At 36.9% G+C, this 13081-nt stretch overlaps 1 protein-coding gene across 6 annotated transcripts in view; it reads left to right on the top strand.

Annotated features, from left to right (window-relative positions):
* Positions 1-13081, top strand: part of reln (reelin) — a 157163-nt gene that overhangs the window by 107739 nt on the left and 36343 nt on the right. For all 6 annotated transcript variants that reach the window (XM_023348573.1, XM_023348567.1, XM_023348559.1 and 3 more), the window contains exons 29-41: positions 1376-1533; positions 1623-1830; positions 1925-2001; positions 4112-4270; positions 5210-5404; positions 6481-6754; positions 7609-7749; positions 7872-8049; positions 9284-9368; positions 9455-9637; positions 10303-10471; positions 11418-11523; positions 12843-13069. In XM_023348573.1, coding sequence (XP_023204341.1) covers positions 1376-1533; positions 1623-1830; positions 1925-2001; positions 4112-4270; positions 5210-5404; positions 6481-6754; positions 7609-7749; positions 7872-8049; positions 9284-9368; positions 9455-9637; positions 10303-10471; positions 11418-11523; positions 12843-13069 — 2160 coding nt within the window. The remainder of the gene's footprint in view (positions 1-1375; positions 1534-1622; positions 1831-1924; positions 2002-4111; positions 4271-5209; positions 5405-6480; positions 6755-7608; positions 7750-7871; positions 8050-9283; positions 9369-9454; positions 9638-10302; positions 10472-11417; positions 11524-12842; positions 13070-13081) is intronic.

Below are 13081 nucleotides of genomic sequence, written 5' to 3'. Positions count from 1 at the left end.
GTGTTTTTGTGGTGCTCTTAGTCCGGTAGATCCACCCAATAAGGCGCAACCCGCCACTCATTAAATTTGCAAGTGACTTAAAAAAAAAAAAAGAAAAGCCCAAAGCCGCTTATAATAATCGGACTTGGCGGAAGAAACTCAAAATAGTTTCTGTTTTACCACCAACAAAATGCGCATCTCCCTCCATTGTTTACATTTCTGTCGCATAGAGACATCGGTCACTCGACAAGACGCGTAGAGGAAATACGATTAAATAACAAAAGAAGATAGTAACGCACAGTAACGCAAAGTGATTTTGATAAGTAACTGTAGTCTGACTACTGGATTTGAAATAGCAACGCGTTAGATTACTCGTTACTGAAAAAAGTGGTTAGTAACATCAGTAACGCGTTACTGACATCACTGCTCTGCACTGTATCAAACAAACCACTCTAATTGAAAAACCTGTCCCCCCCTTCGCCTGTGGTGGCGCTGCACCAAGGACCACTGAAGGAAACTACACAAAATTCTCTGAAGAAGCACAACTCCGTTCTTCGCTTGACTCAGAATTATGATGCATGTCTCACATCAATATAAAAGTCGGAAAAATGCAACATGATCATTCAGACAGCAGACGCTTTGAAAACAATCAGATACGTATCCAAGTTAGCATCTGATTTGTGCTATTAGCTATCAGCACAAATCAGATATTTTTGGGGAGGTGAAAAAATTGGAATTGGGTCATTCAGACTGCCATGAAAAAGGCAAATATTGTAGCCATAGGCTGTTTTCACACCTCAAAGTCCGGTAGACTCAGTTCAATTGGGGACTAAAATTGCAACATTTGTTACATTTTTGTTGTGGTTCGTTTTCACACTGCACTGTGTCAAACAAACCAAGAACTGCTGAGAGAAATGATACAAAAACCTTAGAAAAAGATACAAGCGCAACTTCCTTCTTCAAGAAATGTAAACAAAAATGGAGAGGCGTCAAATTTTAGTGGTTGTTAGATTTCTCTTTTGTCATTGGTAAAAGACCACAAGAATTTTCGCCCGCTAGTGCTAGACTCTTAAATTTGTTTTGGTTTTATTTACCCAGAATGCCATGCGCTGTAGTTTGCTTCCTGCTTTTGGAGTGGTTTCTGATTCACTTGCATTCACATGTATTCAAACCGCACCATAATTCACGTCAACTGAGCCGAGACCGAGGGTTTTAGGCGGACCGGAGTTTGCTTTTTTAGTCCAATTGCGCATTCACACTTCCCCAAACAAACCAGACTTTCTAGCAAACAAACTTGAGTTTGATTAAAGCAGACGAAACCGGGCTGGTGTGAATTCACCCTTAAATTCTAATTTTTATTTGCACTGAAATACCTGAACTTTATTCATTTTCTCAGTAAAACCAGGTTCCGTTGGTTCCAGGAGAGTAGTGTGTACCGAGACGCGCCACCGTTTGCTTTGGACGGAGTCTACATTTCCGAGCCCTGCCCCAACCATTGTGGTGGTCATGGAGACTGCATTTCTGGTGTCTGCTTTTGTGATATGGGCTTCACAGGTACCTAGATGAAAGAAAGCTGATGTAACCAAGTATTTCATGATGATGCTGCTGAATTTTGACCTGTAATCTTCCTCTTTTTTTTATAGTGGAGCAAGATAGTTGTGTCCCATCCGTAGCTAGTCCCACGGAGCTGACAGAGGGCTTTGAGGGGAAGCTGAGTCCTCTCTGGCAGAGTATCAGCGGGGGACAAATCGGAGGCGGCTGCGGCATCATCAGTGAGGGCAAGGCTCTTTACTTCAGCAGTGCTGGACGTCGGGAGGCTCGAACAGCTCCTCTGGACACTACCAACACACGGTGAGAGGAGCAACCCTCTTATTTTCTCAGCGTTTCAAGCATTATGTTGATACTGTTTAATATAAAATTCACTTTTATTGTTTTTTGTTTGTAGGTTGGCTCAGTTTTACATCCGAATTGGCAGCAAGAGTTTAGGACCCACCTGCACCAGGCCTCGCTCGCGCAATGAAGGTTGTTTCCAAATAGAACACATGTTGTGATGAGGCCCTCTGCTGGTTCAATGTGGGAACTTTCTTTTTCTTTTCTTTATTTTATTTAATCAGGTAAACCCCGTTGAGATCTAGATCTCATTTTCAAGAGGGACCTGGGCAAAAAATTTGCAATACATAGCAACCTGGTTACAAGATAAAAACAATTAATACATATGCACAAGTATAAAACAATAAAAACAATTTAAAAACAATGACACTGTTTCATAGAATCTTGTTGCCTATCTTTAAGAACTGCTCAAAATAAGTCCAGTGAAATCATTTCCGACATCTTAAGTTCAAACTGCAACTGATTCCACGCTGTGGGGGCAAAACACTGAATGCCTGCTTCCCTTTTTCAGTTCTACCTATACTATACAGTACTACCCTATAAATCAATAAGGAAAGGCTAACTTGATCATTTCATCTCTGCAAAAACACAAAATATTACCAAACTTTGTTTTCAGTTAGTACAAATATCTTAATACACTTGAAATAAGACAAAAATAACCTATAAGTAAGATACAGGAGCTTGTTTTAGGTCAATAATTTCTTAATATTGATTAAAAGAAATTGTTCCACTGGCAGATTATTTCACTTACAATATGGGAATAATGTCTTGGTATAAGTGAAATAATTTGTCAGCTGAATGCGTACTTTTTGTAATCAATGTTAAGTAATTTCTTACAAGCTCATAAATATTGCTGAAAAGTTGTCTGTATATTAGTTTTCTCTTGTTTCAGGTAGACTAAGATATTTTCACTAGAAACGAGACTCAACATACATGGTAAGATTTGGTGTTTTTGCAGTGAGGAAAGTTTGTTCTGCCACAGACTTTATCTTCATCGTCTTTTTCCCTTAATTTAATTAGCAAATTGCTGAAATTAAGGCATTTTAAATGTTTACACTGAGTTACCTGGAGCATATAACTCTACATTTAGTATAAAATTAGCCAACTAAAGCTAAATACAAGTCCTAGACTAAATTGAATATGTATTGTCTTAAAATCCCTCCAATTTCTAAAACATAGGAGGCTGTGTCAAATCTTGTTGTGTGAATAACACTGAATATTCAAACCATTTCAGGTCAGAGTAACTGCCTATTATAAAATTAAAGTGGAATAAAAGGAAAAATTATTACAGTGTTTTAAATTAACACTGAATCTTCTGAATTTCACACTGTAAGATTATAATTTTTTAAAATTAATTAATTTATTTAGAACAGACAAAAAGTAAAAACAAGAAAAAATAAAATTAAAACAAATTATCATGCCTATTGACATGCAATTTTACATGATTTGTTTAAAAAGGAGCAGGTAGAAGAAGCAGGATCTTAGGATTTCCTGCCCCTGTCTTACTCATTACCTACAAACATTTAAATCTCCAAACACCATATTAACGCGTAAATTATTCCCACATTGAATGATGCTTAAACATCACATTCTCCTCCTTAAATGTAGAATTATTTATACATTTTTAATGTCTTCAGTAACATTTTTTTCTTTGAGACCTTCATTATATGCAACATATTTCCCAAAAAGCTCATTTTTAAACAGTTTTTTAAGCTGGTTTATAAGATTATTGGTGACAGAAGAACTTATCAGAAGCTTCTGATGCGAGTCAGTTTCCCAGGGCTGCATTAGAAATGGGGATAAACATATACTTAATATTTAATTTTTGCTACAAGTTTTCTATTGCTTTTGTACATGTGAAATCAGTGGGAAGTTGACATCTTCACATGCTGAGGAAGCATCCCTTCCATACTGCTGAGAAACAGGGTTGGACTAAGGATTAATCTGGATCTTAGACTTAGACTGACTTTATTGTCATTTTGCATGCACAGGGTGTATACAGAACGAAATTTCGTTGCATATGGCTCAGGACAGTGTTTTGAGCTTCCAATGTTGTGAGGTTACCGATCAGTAGAGGTTCTCTACTAAAAGATTAAGCTAAGAGTGTAATGAATGAACTCACTGTGACTGAACTTTATATCCAGAACTACCATGTTGTTTAGAACATCACAAGCTTCCCATTTGGTTTCTGTTAATAATAATCTCCCTCATCTCTATTAAAAGGCTGTTTCTGTGCTTTCAGGTGTCATTGTCCAGTTTTCCACCAATAATGGCATCCAGTGGCAGTTTCTGAGAGAGTTGGACTTCAGCTCCTCCTTGGAGCCTCAGGTGGTCACCATTGAGCTTCCACCTCCAGCAAAAACTTCCTACACTGTGTTTCGGTGGTGGCAGCCACAACAAGGTGAGCAGACTATCTGCAAAACTCACTATGCAATAAAAGTATCTTAAATTTGACCTATTATGCTTCCTAGAACAGGTTAGGATAGGCCTATACAAAACATGTTCATTACATTTTTTGCACAAATTTATGCTTAGATAATGAGATTTTAGCCATCTTAGAGCCTCTTGTAAATTTAAATCCAAATAAGCTGCTGCTAGCTATGCCACCCCACCTCAACATTTATGCTGGGAAGTGAGAACTTGCAACTGGTTTTGATGTGTGACCCAACGTAACAGCATTCTAGTTAAGAAGTCTAAATTTCCACGTGGTGACACCCATAAACATTGTTTGCAATAACTCTTATCCCTTTAAGCTCAATTTCCCATAAGCAAACAACACTTTCAATGTTTTCAGTTTAGAGTTGTAGGTGCTACATGCAACATTGATATTAAACGCATTTTTACGTTTGTCGTCTTTTAAAATACATGTTTCCACCACAATTTACTACTGCTGATGTGAGGAGCAGCCACATTGAAACAGGAAGTCTGCCTTGCAAGTTGTTGAAAAGCATTAGCCAAGCCTCCTTCACAACCAACAAGAATGCAGCAAGTGGTTTCTGGTTGTAACAGCAACTTGTCTTTTCCAGCAGCCATTGTATAGAACATGCAGCGGTAAAACCAGCTGACCAAACATGCTGGAAATCCTCTTGAGTCTGTAGGCAACAGGGCTGGGCTCCACTGGGGTTGCTAGGTAACGAGGCATTGCCCTCCAAATGTGACTTGACAATCAGGAAAATTGTTAACTTACCAAAAAAACATCTGGGTGTTTTTTAAAGTGTTTGGTCTGTTTTTAGAAGCAGTATTGACTGAAATGGAAGCATAAAATCTTTTAACAATATTAGGTCGCCTTAACAGGCAACTCTTTAGATTGTTTTACTGATTTACTCTTTTGTCCCTGCAGGAAAGCACTCTGCCCAGTGGGCGCTGGATGACGTTCTGATCGGTATGAACGACAGCTCCAGAACGGGTTTCCACGATAAATTCGATGGCACCACCCCGCTGAGGCACAACTGGTACCGGATCCAGGGCGGGGAGGTGACCGTGGACTGCTTGTCTCTGGACACTGCTCTCACCTTTAACTCTGAGGCCATTGATAGTAAGTGAAACACATTCACTACAGCTATGAAGTGTGTTGCTTCCAGTTTGTTGTGCAAACTGTAAGCAGCCCGTATAGACTGAAGTACGTGTTACCCACCCAGACACTTAAAAATCATTCAAACAAGGAACATCACAGCACTTTGCTATTAACAAGCAGCTGAAACAGAGCCTGGGATTTACTGTGGCATCATCCATCCTGCATTATTAATGAGAGCAGACCTCATTGAACATCCTGCCTGTTATTTATGCCTGCATCAAGCTGTGAGTGGATTAGGTTTGTGCAAATAGCACATCACAAAGGGGCCATTCATTAGGTGTGCACAGCATGACCGATTTGGCAGCACATCTGTAAACACAGGAGCTCTGTGTTTACAGATGCAGCATGAATAGTCAGAGGAACATTTGAGGATGCTTCATGACATAAAAAGAAAGATAAATTTTGCTTAAGTTTGAGTGTTCACTTCTTCTCCCCCTGGCAGGAGAATTTACCAAAAGAAAACATATAAATTAATAATTTAGTTTCAGATTGTTGTGCAAGTCTGATTAACTATTGTTAGGGATATAAAATATTATATAAACAAACTCTCTTAAAGTGTTTGGCTAGACTTTATTGGAGAGACGTTTAGTGTTATGTCTTCTTCAGAATGTAATTGTCGATAGAAAGGAATCAAAAGCCATTGTTTCTTGCTAAACAAGAATACCTACACAAAGATGGTGCCTTGCAAAAGTATTCATAACTTTTAAACCTTCAAACATTTTGTCACCAACTCAAAGTCCATAGCTGTGAAGTGAAAGGAAATGAATATGATGAGTAAATTTGTCTTAATACACTGCAAAAACACAAAATCTTACCCAGTATTTTAGTCTGGTTTCTAGTGCACTTGAAATAAGATAAACTTAACTTATAGGTAACTTTTCAGCAGATATAGGAGGTTGTTTTAACTCAATAATTCATTGATATTGATTAAAAAGTGTACCAGTTCCACTGGCAGATTATTTCACTCACGATGAGTCATTTTTCCCATGTTAGAAGTGAAAACGATTTAACTTTTGCAACCCGAAATCACTTTGCAGAGAAGCCAAGATATGCAGAGAGCTGGGACTTTGAGGTGACGGGTTCGTCATTCCTCCAGTTTGAGCTGAGCATGGGCTGCAGTAAGTCCACCTCCTTCTCCCACGGGGTCCGACTGGAGTACTCGACAGACTGTGGGCGCCACTGGACTCTCATCACACCGGAGTGTGTGCCTCCAGCCATCGGCTGCGCTGGTTATACACAGAGCTCTGTCTATGCATCAACCCAACACAAACACTGGAGGAGAATCACGGTTTACCTGCCCAGTGCTGCTAAGTAGGTGTTTTTGGACACACACATGTAGTTAAAATTAGGGATGCAAAGAATTCATTGGCTTACGATTAATGTTTTATTAGATTAAAATTACTTCCATTTTAAATAAAAGACAGAAAAGCGGAGGCAATAGCACAGAAAAATTGAGACACGAAGAAAGAAGACATGAACATATCTCAGTTCATAGGGCATTAAATGTTTCAAATATCTTCTTTTCTTTTTTGTATTCAACAACCTAAGGTGCTCCTGCTTTCTTAAGTTTAGTAATGTGAGAAAACCAAAATTTTCTGTTTGTTCAGTCAGTATTTAATGCAGCTGACTCTAATTTGTTAAAATATGGTGATATTCTTATTTTAAATTAAGCATTTTATTTATAAAAGTATCCTTTCATTTTATGGAAAGATGGTCGACCCTCTTCAGACTAGGAAAAATTCTACAAGAAAAAGATGACGGCTTATTAATTAATCGCTCGTCAATTGACATGATGAATCTACTTTAGATTAATTGATTAATCAATAACTTTTATCCCTGATTAAAATATAAATCTTTATTAGAACATATGCCTAGTTATTGGTGAAAAGAAATGAAAGCTAAATTTATAGTTTTTGACATGGAAGTGTTTTTTATCTTTGTAAAATTATGTAAATCTAAAATTAACTGTAGAAAACCCTGCTTTGTAGATTACATTGTCATTATTGCTCAAGCAAACATGAAATCCAAAAACAAGTATTCATTGAAATCCTCAAATATATACAAAATATTCTAAACCTCAACACAGAGTAATGCACTGTTTTGTTGTTTTGTACTATGTTTATGTAAATGTGACTTTCTAAACAAAATTTTTCCGACTTGCTCAGTTCCCCCAGAACTCGGTTCCGTTGGATCCAGACCCACTTCACACCAGGGGCGGAAGGATGGGCACTGGACAACGTGCTACTTGCCCCTGGTTGCCCATGGATGTGCTCTGGACATGGTCTGTGCGACAACGGCCGCTGTGTGTACGTAAATGTGACTCTTTCTCCGTTGCTCATCGATTTCTGCCTTGATTTAGTTCAATCTGTACATTTCTGACTTCTTCTAAGTAGTTTCTCCTTCTGGTAATCCGTTCATTCTCATACAGATGTGATAAAGGTTATGGAGGAGTGCACTGTGTACCTTTGGCTCCTCTGCCCTCGGTGCTGAGGGAAGACTTCAACGAGAATCTGCAGCAGGAGACTTGGCCCGAAGTGTACGGCGCAGAGAGGGGGACGCTCAGCGGAGAACCACTTAAATCTGGAACTGCGCTAATTTTCAAAGGGGTGAGGATGCTGAACAGGGTTGCCAGATCTGACTGAAAGTTTCCAGTCCAAATACAATGAAAAACCAGCTCCATAAAAAACAGCCCAAATCTCAACCTCCAATGAAACTCCTGTTTGTAGCACCAGATTTGATTCAAATTCAATACAAATTGATTGATCCCAAAAGAAAATTAAATGTTATTGAAACTCATATTCATTCAAATTCTTCAGAGTTGCTGTAGATGGTGATGGCTGGTGGCAGGAAAGATCTCCTGTAGCAATCTGTATTACAGCGAATTTGAAGAAGCCTCTGACTGAAGACCCTAGGTTTTCCCAAGATAGTCTCGTGACAAGTTTTCTTGATTGGATTTTAAATATATATGATCTTATATGTACTATATGTCGACTGCATTCATAGACTTGTGGAAATTTACAACTGTTTTGGTTTGATTATTATAATCTGATAATATAATCCCATTGCGATTGCAAAAAACACAACTAGACTAGTGTTTTTTGTGGCACTACACTGCAAAAACACAATATTTTAACACATTTGAAGTAAGACAAAGTAACTAAAACTAACTTTTTAGCAAGTTATAGAGCCTTGTTGTAGGTAAATAATATTTTATATCATGGAAATTTTACTTATAACACGGGAGAATTGTCTTGATATAAGTGAAATAATTTGCCAGTGTAACTAGTACATTTTCATAAAAAACAAGGGATTATTTACTTAAAACAAGCTTCTATATCTTAGTGAAAAGTTACTTCTAAGTTAGTTTTGTCTGATTTTCAGTGTAGTAAGATATTTGCTCTAGACATTAGACCAATAATACTTGGTAAGATTATGTGTTTTTGCAGTGTGTGTCATTTTAAATTATGATGTTGCACTTAAATTTTTGTTTTAAAATAATATGATATAGTGACACTTGATTAACCAATGACTAATAATTGATGATGTCACCTTTAACAGATTATAGACATTTCACAAAAAATTTACTAATAAGTTCAATAGCATGGCATTTTCTTAAGTTTTTGTTTTTCTGCCACCTAATGACTGTTTTGAAATAATTTTTCTCTGAACATTTTCTAAAAACCTGCTGAATTTTGTGAACAGCAGCCCAATTTTTAACTTTCCAGCAGGAAACTCAACCAATCTGGCAACACTGGTGCTGAACTTATGCAGAGAAAAAATTCAGAGCAGAACTTGGACTTTTAAATCACATTCACATTTTTTTCTTCTGTTTGTTTTCAGGATGGACTGCGAATGATTGTGTCGAGGGATCTGGACTGTTCAAACACTCTGTACATCCAGTTCTCTTTCAAGTTTATCACCAAAGGTACTCCTTCACTTCCGCTGATCTCCATTTTTGATTTTTTTTTACTTGAATTTTGCTGTAACTGTTCATCCTTTGGGCTTTTTTAGGAGTGCCGGAGCGCTCCCACTCGGTGCTGCTGCAGTATTCTGTGAACGGAGGAATCAGCTGGCTCCTGTTGGATGAGTTTTACTTCCCGTCTTCCACAGACACGCTGTTCCTCCACCTGCCTCTGCCAGCCAGCGCTCAGACCAATGCCACCCGTTTCAGACTGTGGCAGCCTTACAACAACGGTGAGCAGGCAGCACCGATTCAACTTCAGTTTTTGTTATTTTTATGCCATTGATTCACAACAAATGACAGCTCTAGATGTTTTACAAAAGGAAGTATCAGTACCAATATACACAGATTTTTATCAGTAGATAAAAAATCTGGTAGAATAATTAAAGGTCACACCGCCAGTTTGGCAAGTCAATTAAATCCAATCCAATCATGCAGAAATATTCATCCCTAACAATTCAGCTTATTATTTAAATTAGTAAAATGTTTTCCTTTTAAGGAGACCCACTTGATTGCATAGAGTCACTAACTTTGCGAGCAAGCATGTAGCAGCAGTGGACAGTCCTTTTTCTTTTATTCTTAGCATACTTTGTCGAATTGATAAAATTTGGCACTGTACAAATAAAAGCTGCTTTGATTTTACTGATAAAATAATATGTCAGCACACATCTATTGTTTTTGAAGTTCTATTTATCTACCATTCTGGAGTCTAGAGGGCCACATAAATAGCTGTGGCGGGCCAGATTTGGCCCTCGGGCCTTGAGTTTGACCCCCAAAAAATTATTCGGATGTATTTCCTTCTTTTTTTCTCAGGCACAGAAAGAAGGGTGTCTCCCAAACAACATTCATAAGAACCACAACTGATTAATATGTAATTGTCTTATTTTTTGTCCTTCAGGTAAAAAGGAAGAGGTGTGGGTGATCGATGATCTGATCATTGATGGCAGCCCTCTACACAAACCACCGATGGTAATCGACACTTTTGAGGAAGGCCCTAATGAGGAGAACTGGCTTTTCTACCCTGGTGGAAACACAGGACTATACTGCCCCTACCAAAAGGCTGGCCTGTGAGTCTTACACTGCAAAAACACAAAATCTTACCAGAAATTTTGGTCTAATTTCTACTACAAATATATTAGCACACTTGAAAGAAGACAAAACTAACTTACGAGTAACTTTCAGTGAGGTATTATAGCTTGTTTTAAGTCAATAATTCCTTAATATTGACAAAAGAATTCTAATTGCTTGCAGATTATTTCACTTATAACCACAGTTGGGTAGTAGCTAGTTACATTCACTTGAGTAACCCTTTTTTGAATAATTAAAATTTTAACAGTAATTTTTACTACTGTGTACTATTTACTTTTACTTGAGTAATTTCATTATGAAGTATCTCTACTCTTGAATAAAATTTCTGGGTTTTCTACCCACTGAATGAAAAACAAACATGTTTTAACCACAAATTTACCAGGCACAGACAGACACCTGCAGTTTTTAAGTTTCATAAGTTTTTTTATTGAAAGAAACTGATTTGGAAAAATTTTCCTTTGCTCGATTTAGTTATTTTTTGTTCTTTAAATGAATTATTGTCATTTTTGTCCTTAAAATGCCAACATTTCCACTTACCTTTTATATTTTGATTCGTCTGATGATGTAATTTTTAAATATTAAATGATTGATAATTTGATCAGTTAGTCAGTACTTGAGTAAACTTTTTACCAAAATACTTTTTTACTTTTATTTGAGTCATTTCTTGGATGGCTGCTTTTTACATTTTCTTGAGTAAAATATGTTGAAGTAGTTCTACTTTTACTAGAATATAATTGTTGTGTACTCTGCCCAGCTCTGCTTATAACATGGAAAAAATGTGTTTTGATTAATTTAATATGTTTCTGTCACACAGACTAATCGGTGATAAAACCTGTAAAAACATTACAAAACGTTTGTTTTTTTAAAATTATTTTTTACTTTGACCTCTGATTAATCGTAGTGTTTGTGTGTGTGTTGATGCAGGGAAGACGATGAATCGGCCATGGTGTTCATCTCCAGTGAGCTCGGGGAACACTCCATCACCACCAGGGACATTGACGTCAATGAGAACACCATCATCCAGTTTGAGGTACACAGACATCGAAGAAGCAATTGTTTCTTCGATGTCTGAGAGAAATAGAAGAAATAGGAGAAAAAGAATCACGAGAATATAAAATAATAAATTCCTATAGGAGCTAATTAATAAGCCAAAATTAGACGATATGGTTAAATATTTGCTTTTCAACATGTTTTCTCACAAAAATGACAATAAACAGGTTTTTTATCTTCTGCCATTAGTTTAGCGGCAACAGCAGAGCTCAAAAACTCATAAAACTAGAAAATGCTTCTAAACTTTACCACAAAAATTAAGGATTGGTTATAAAATGCCTTAGCAATATATAGGCTACAAATATATAATGTTTTGATCAGCATTAAACTATCACAAGAGTGATGGAATGACAGGAGAGCCCCCTAGTGGTGGATGTGCATTACTGATCAATCCCAGAAAAGGCTTACTACCTGATCAATGATGTATGGATTGCAATTTACTTAAATAAAAAATATGCAGATTAATACATCATAAATAAATATCATAAATAAGATTTTAACATTTTTTGCATTATATTTGCATTGCTTATAGGCTTATCTGAAATATGGATTAATATTTATTCTAAAGATTTTTAATGTTATGAAATCACATCACTAACAAATGCACAGAATCTCCCAGAAATACACTAGTGAGGCGATAATAGTTCTTTAACACAGGTTTTCCCAAATTTTCTATGCTATTGCTACAAACAAAGTTACAAAATAAATAAAGAAACAAACTTATAGAATACTTTTTATTCACTATTCAAAACTTATTACCTTAATTTAGCATAAATGCTGCCTCAACCCGTCTGACTTTAAATGCTTTTGGTTAATTGTATTAGATAAAATATTATGACTTAATTACCAGATAATACAAATTTCCATCACAATCCCCTCTTGATTATAAGAAAATATGTAATATTTTATATTATTCTCGTCCAATTTCATTTTATTTACATATTTCTTATGTTTTCTACAGGTTTTTTTGGTCTTTTTTTTTTTTAAAGAAAATCTTTATTTTCTTACAGCTCAAGGAATTTGATTAGCAGCCAATTCAATTGGCTGCTAATCTCTGTTAGCATTTTAACTTGTATTGTAATTTGAAACATTATCGAATAACAGAAAAAAATTATGATGAAAAATTTAAGATAGAAAATGTATGGGATTTATTTTTTTACATTTTTTCTCATCTTCCCTCCAACTTTCTGGGACCACCACAGCGCCTCCTGGTGGCCCTTTATGATGATTGTGATTTATGATTGTGTGATAAAATATCACACAATCACATTTCTCTTGTGTATTTCCTCTTTTCTTTAGATCAATGTTGGCTGTACGACCGAGAGCTCCTCTGCAAACCCGGTTCGGCTCGAGTTTTCACGGGACTTTGGAGCCACATGGCACCTTTTGGTGCCGCTGTGTGCCGGCGGCCCTCAGCCCTCCTCGCTTTGCTCCACAGAGCTTCACCCTGCCAGCATCTATTTCCCCGGTACCACACACGGCTGGAGGAGAGAGCTGATCCACGTTGGCAAGCTTCGCCTGTGTGGGTAAGGGCAAAA

This window comes from Xiphophorus maculatus, chromosome 2 (assembly GCF_002775205.1).
Source record: "Xiphophorus maculatus strain JP 163 A chromosome 2, X_maculatus-5.0-male, whole genome shotgun sequence".
In the NCBI taxonomy this organism is placed as follows: domain Eukaryota; kingdom Metazoa; phylum Chordata; class Actinopteri; order Cyprinodontiformes; family Poeciliidae; genus Xiphophorus; species Xiphophorus maculatus.
Note: the sequence above shows the minus strand (reverse complement) of the source record. Positions and strands in the feature narration are given on the sequence as shown.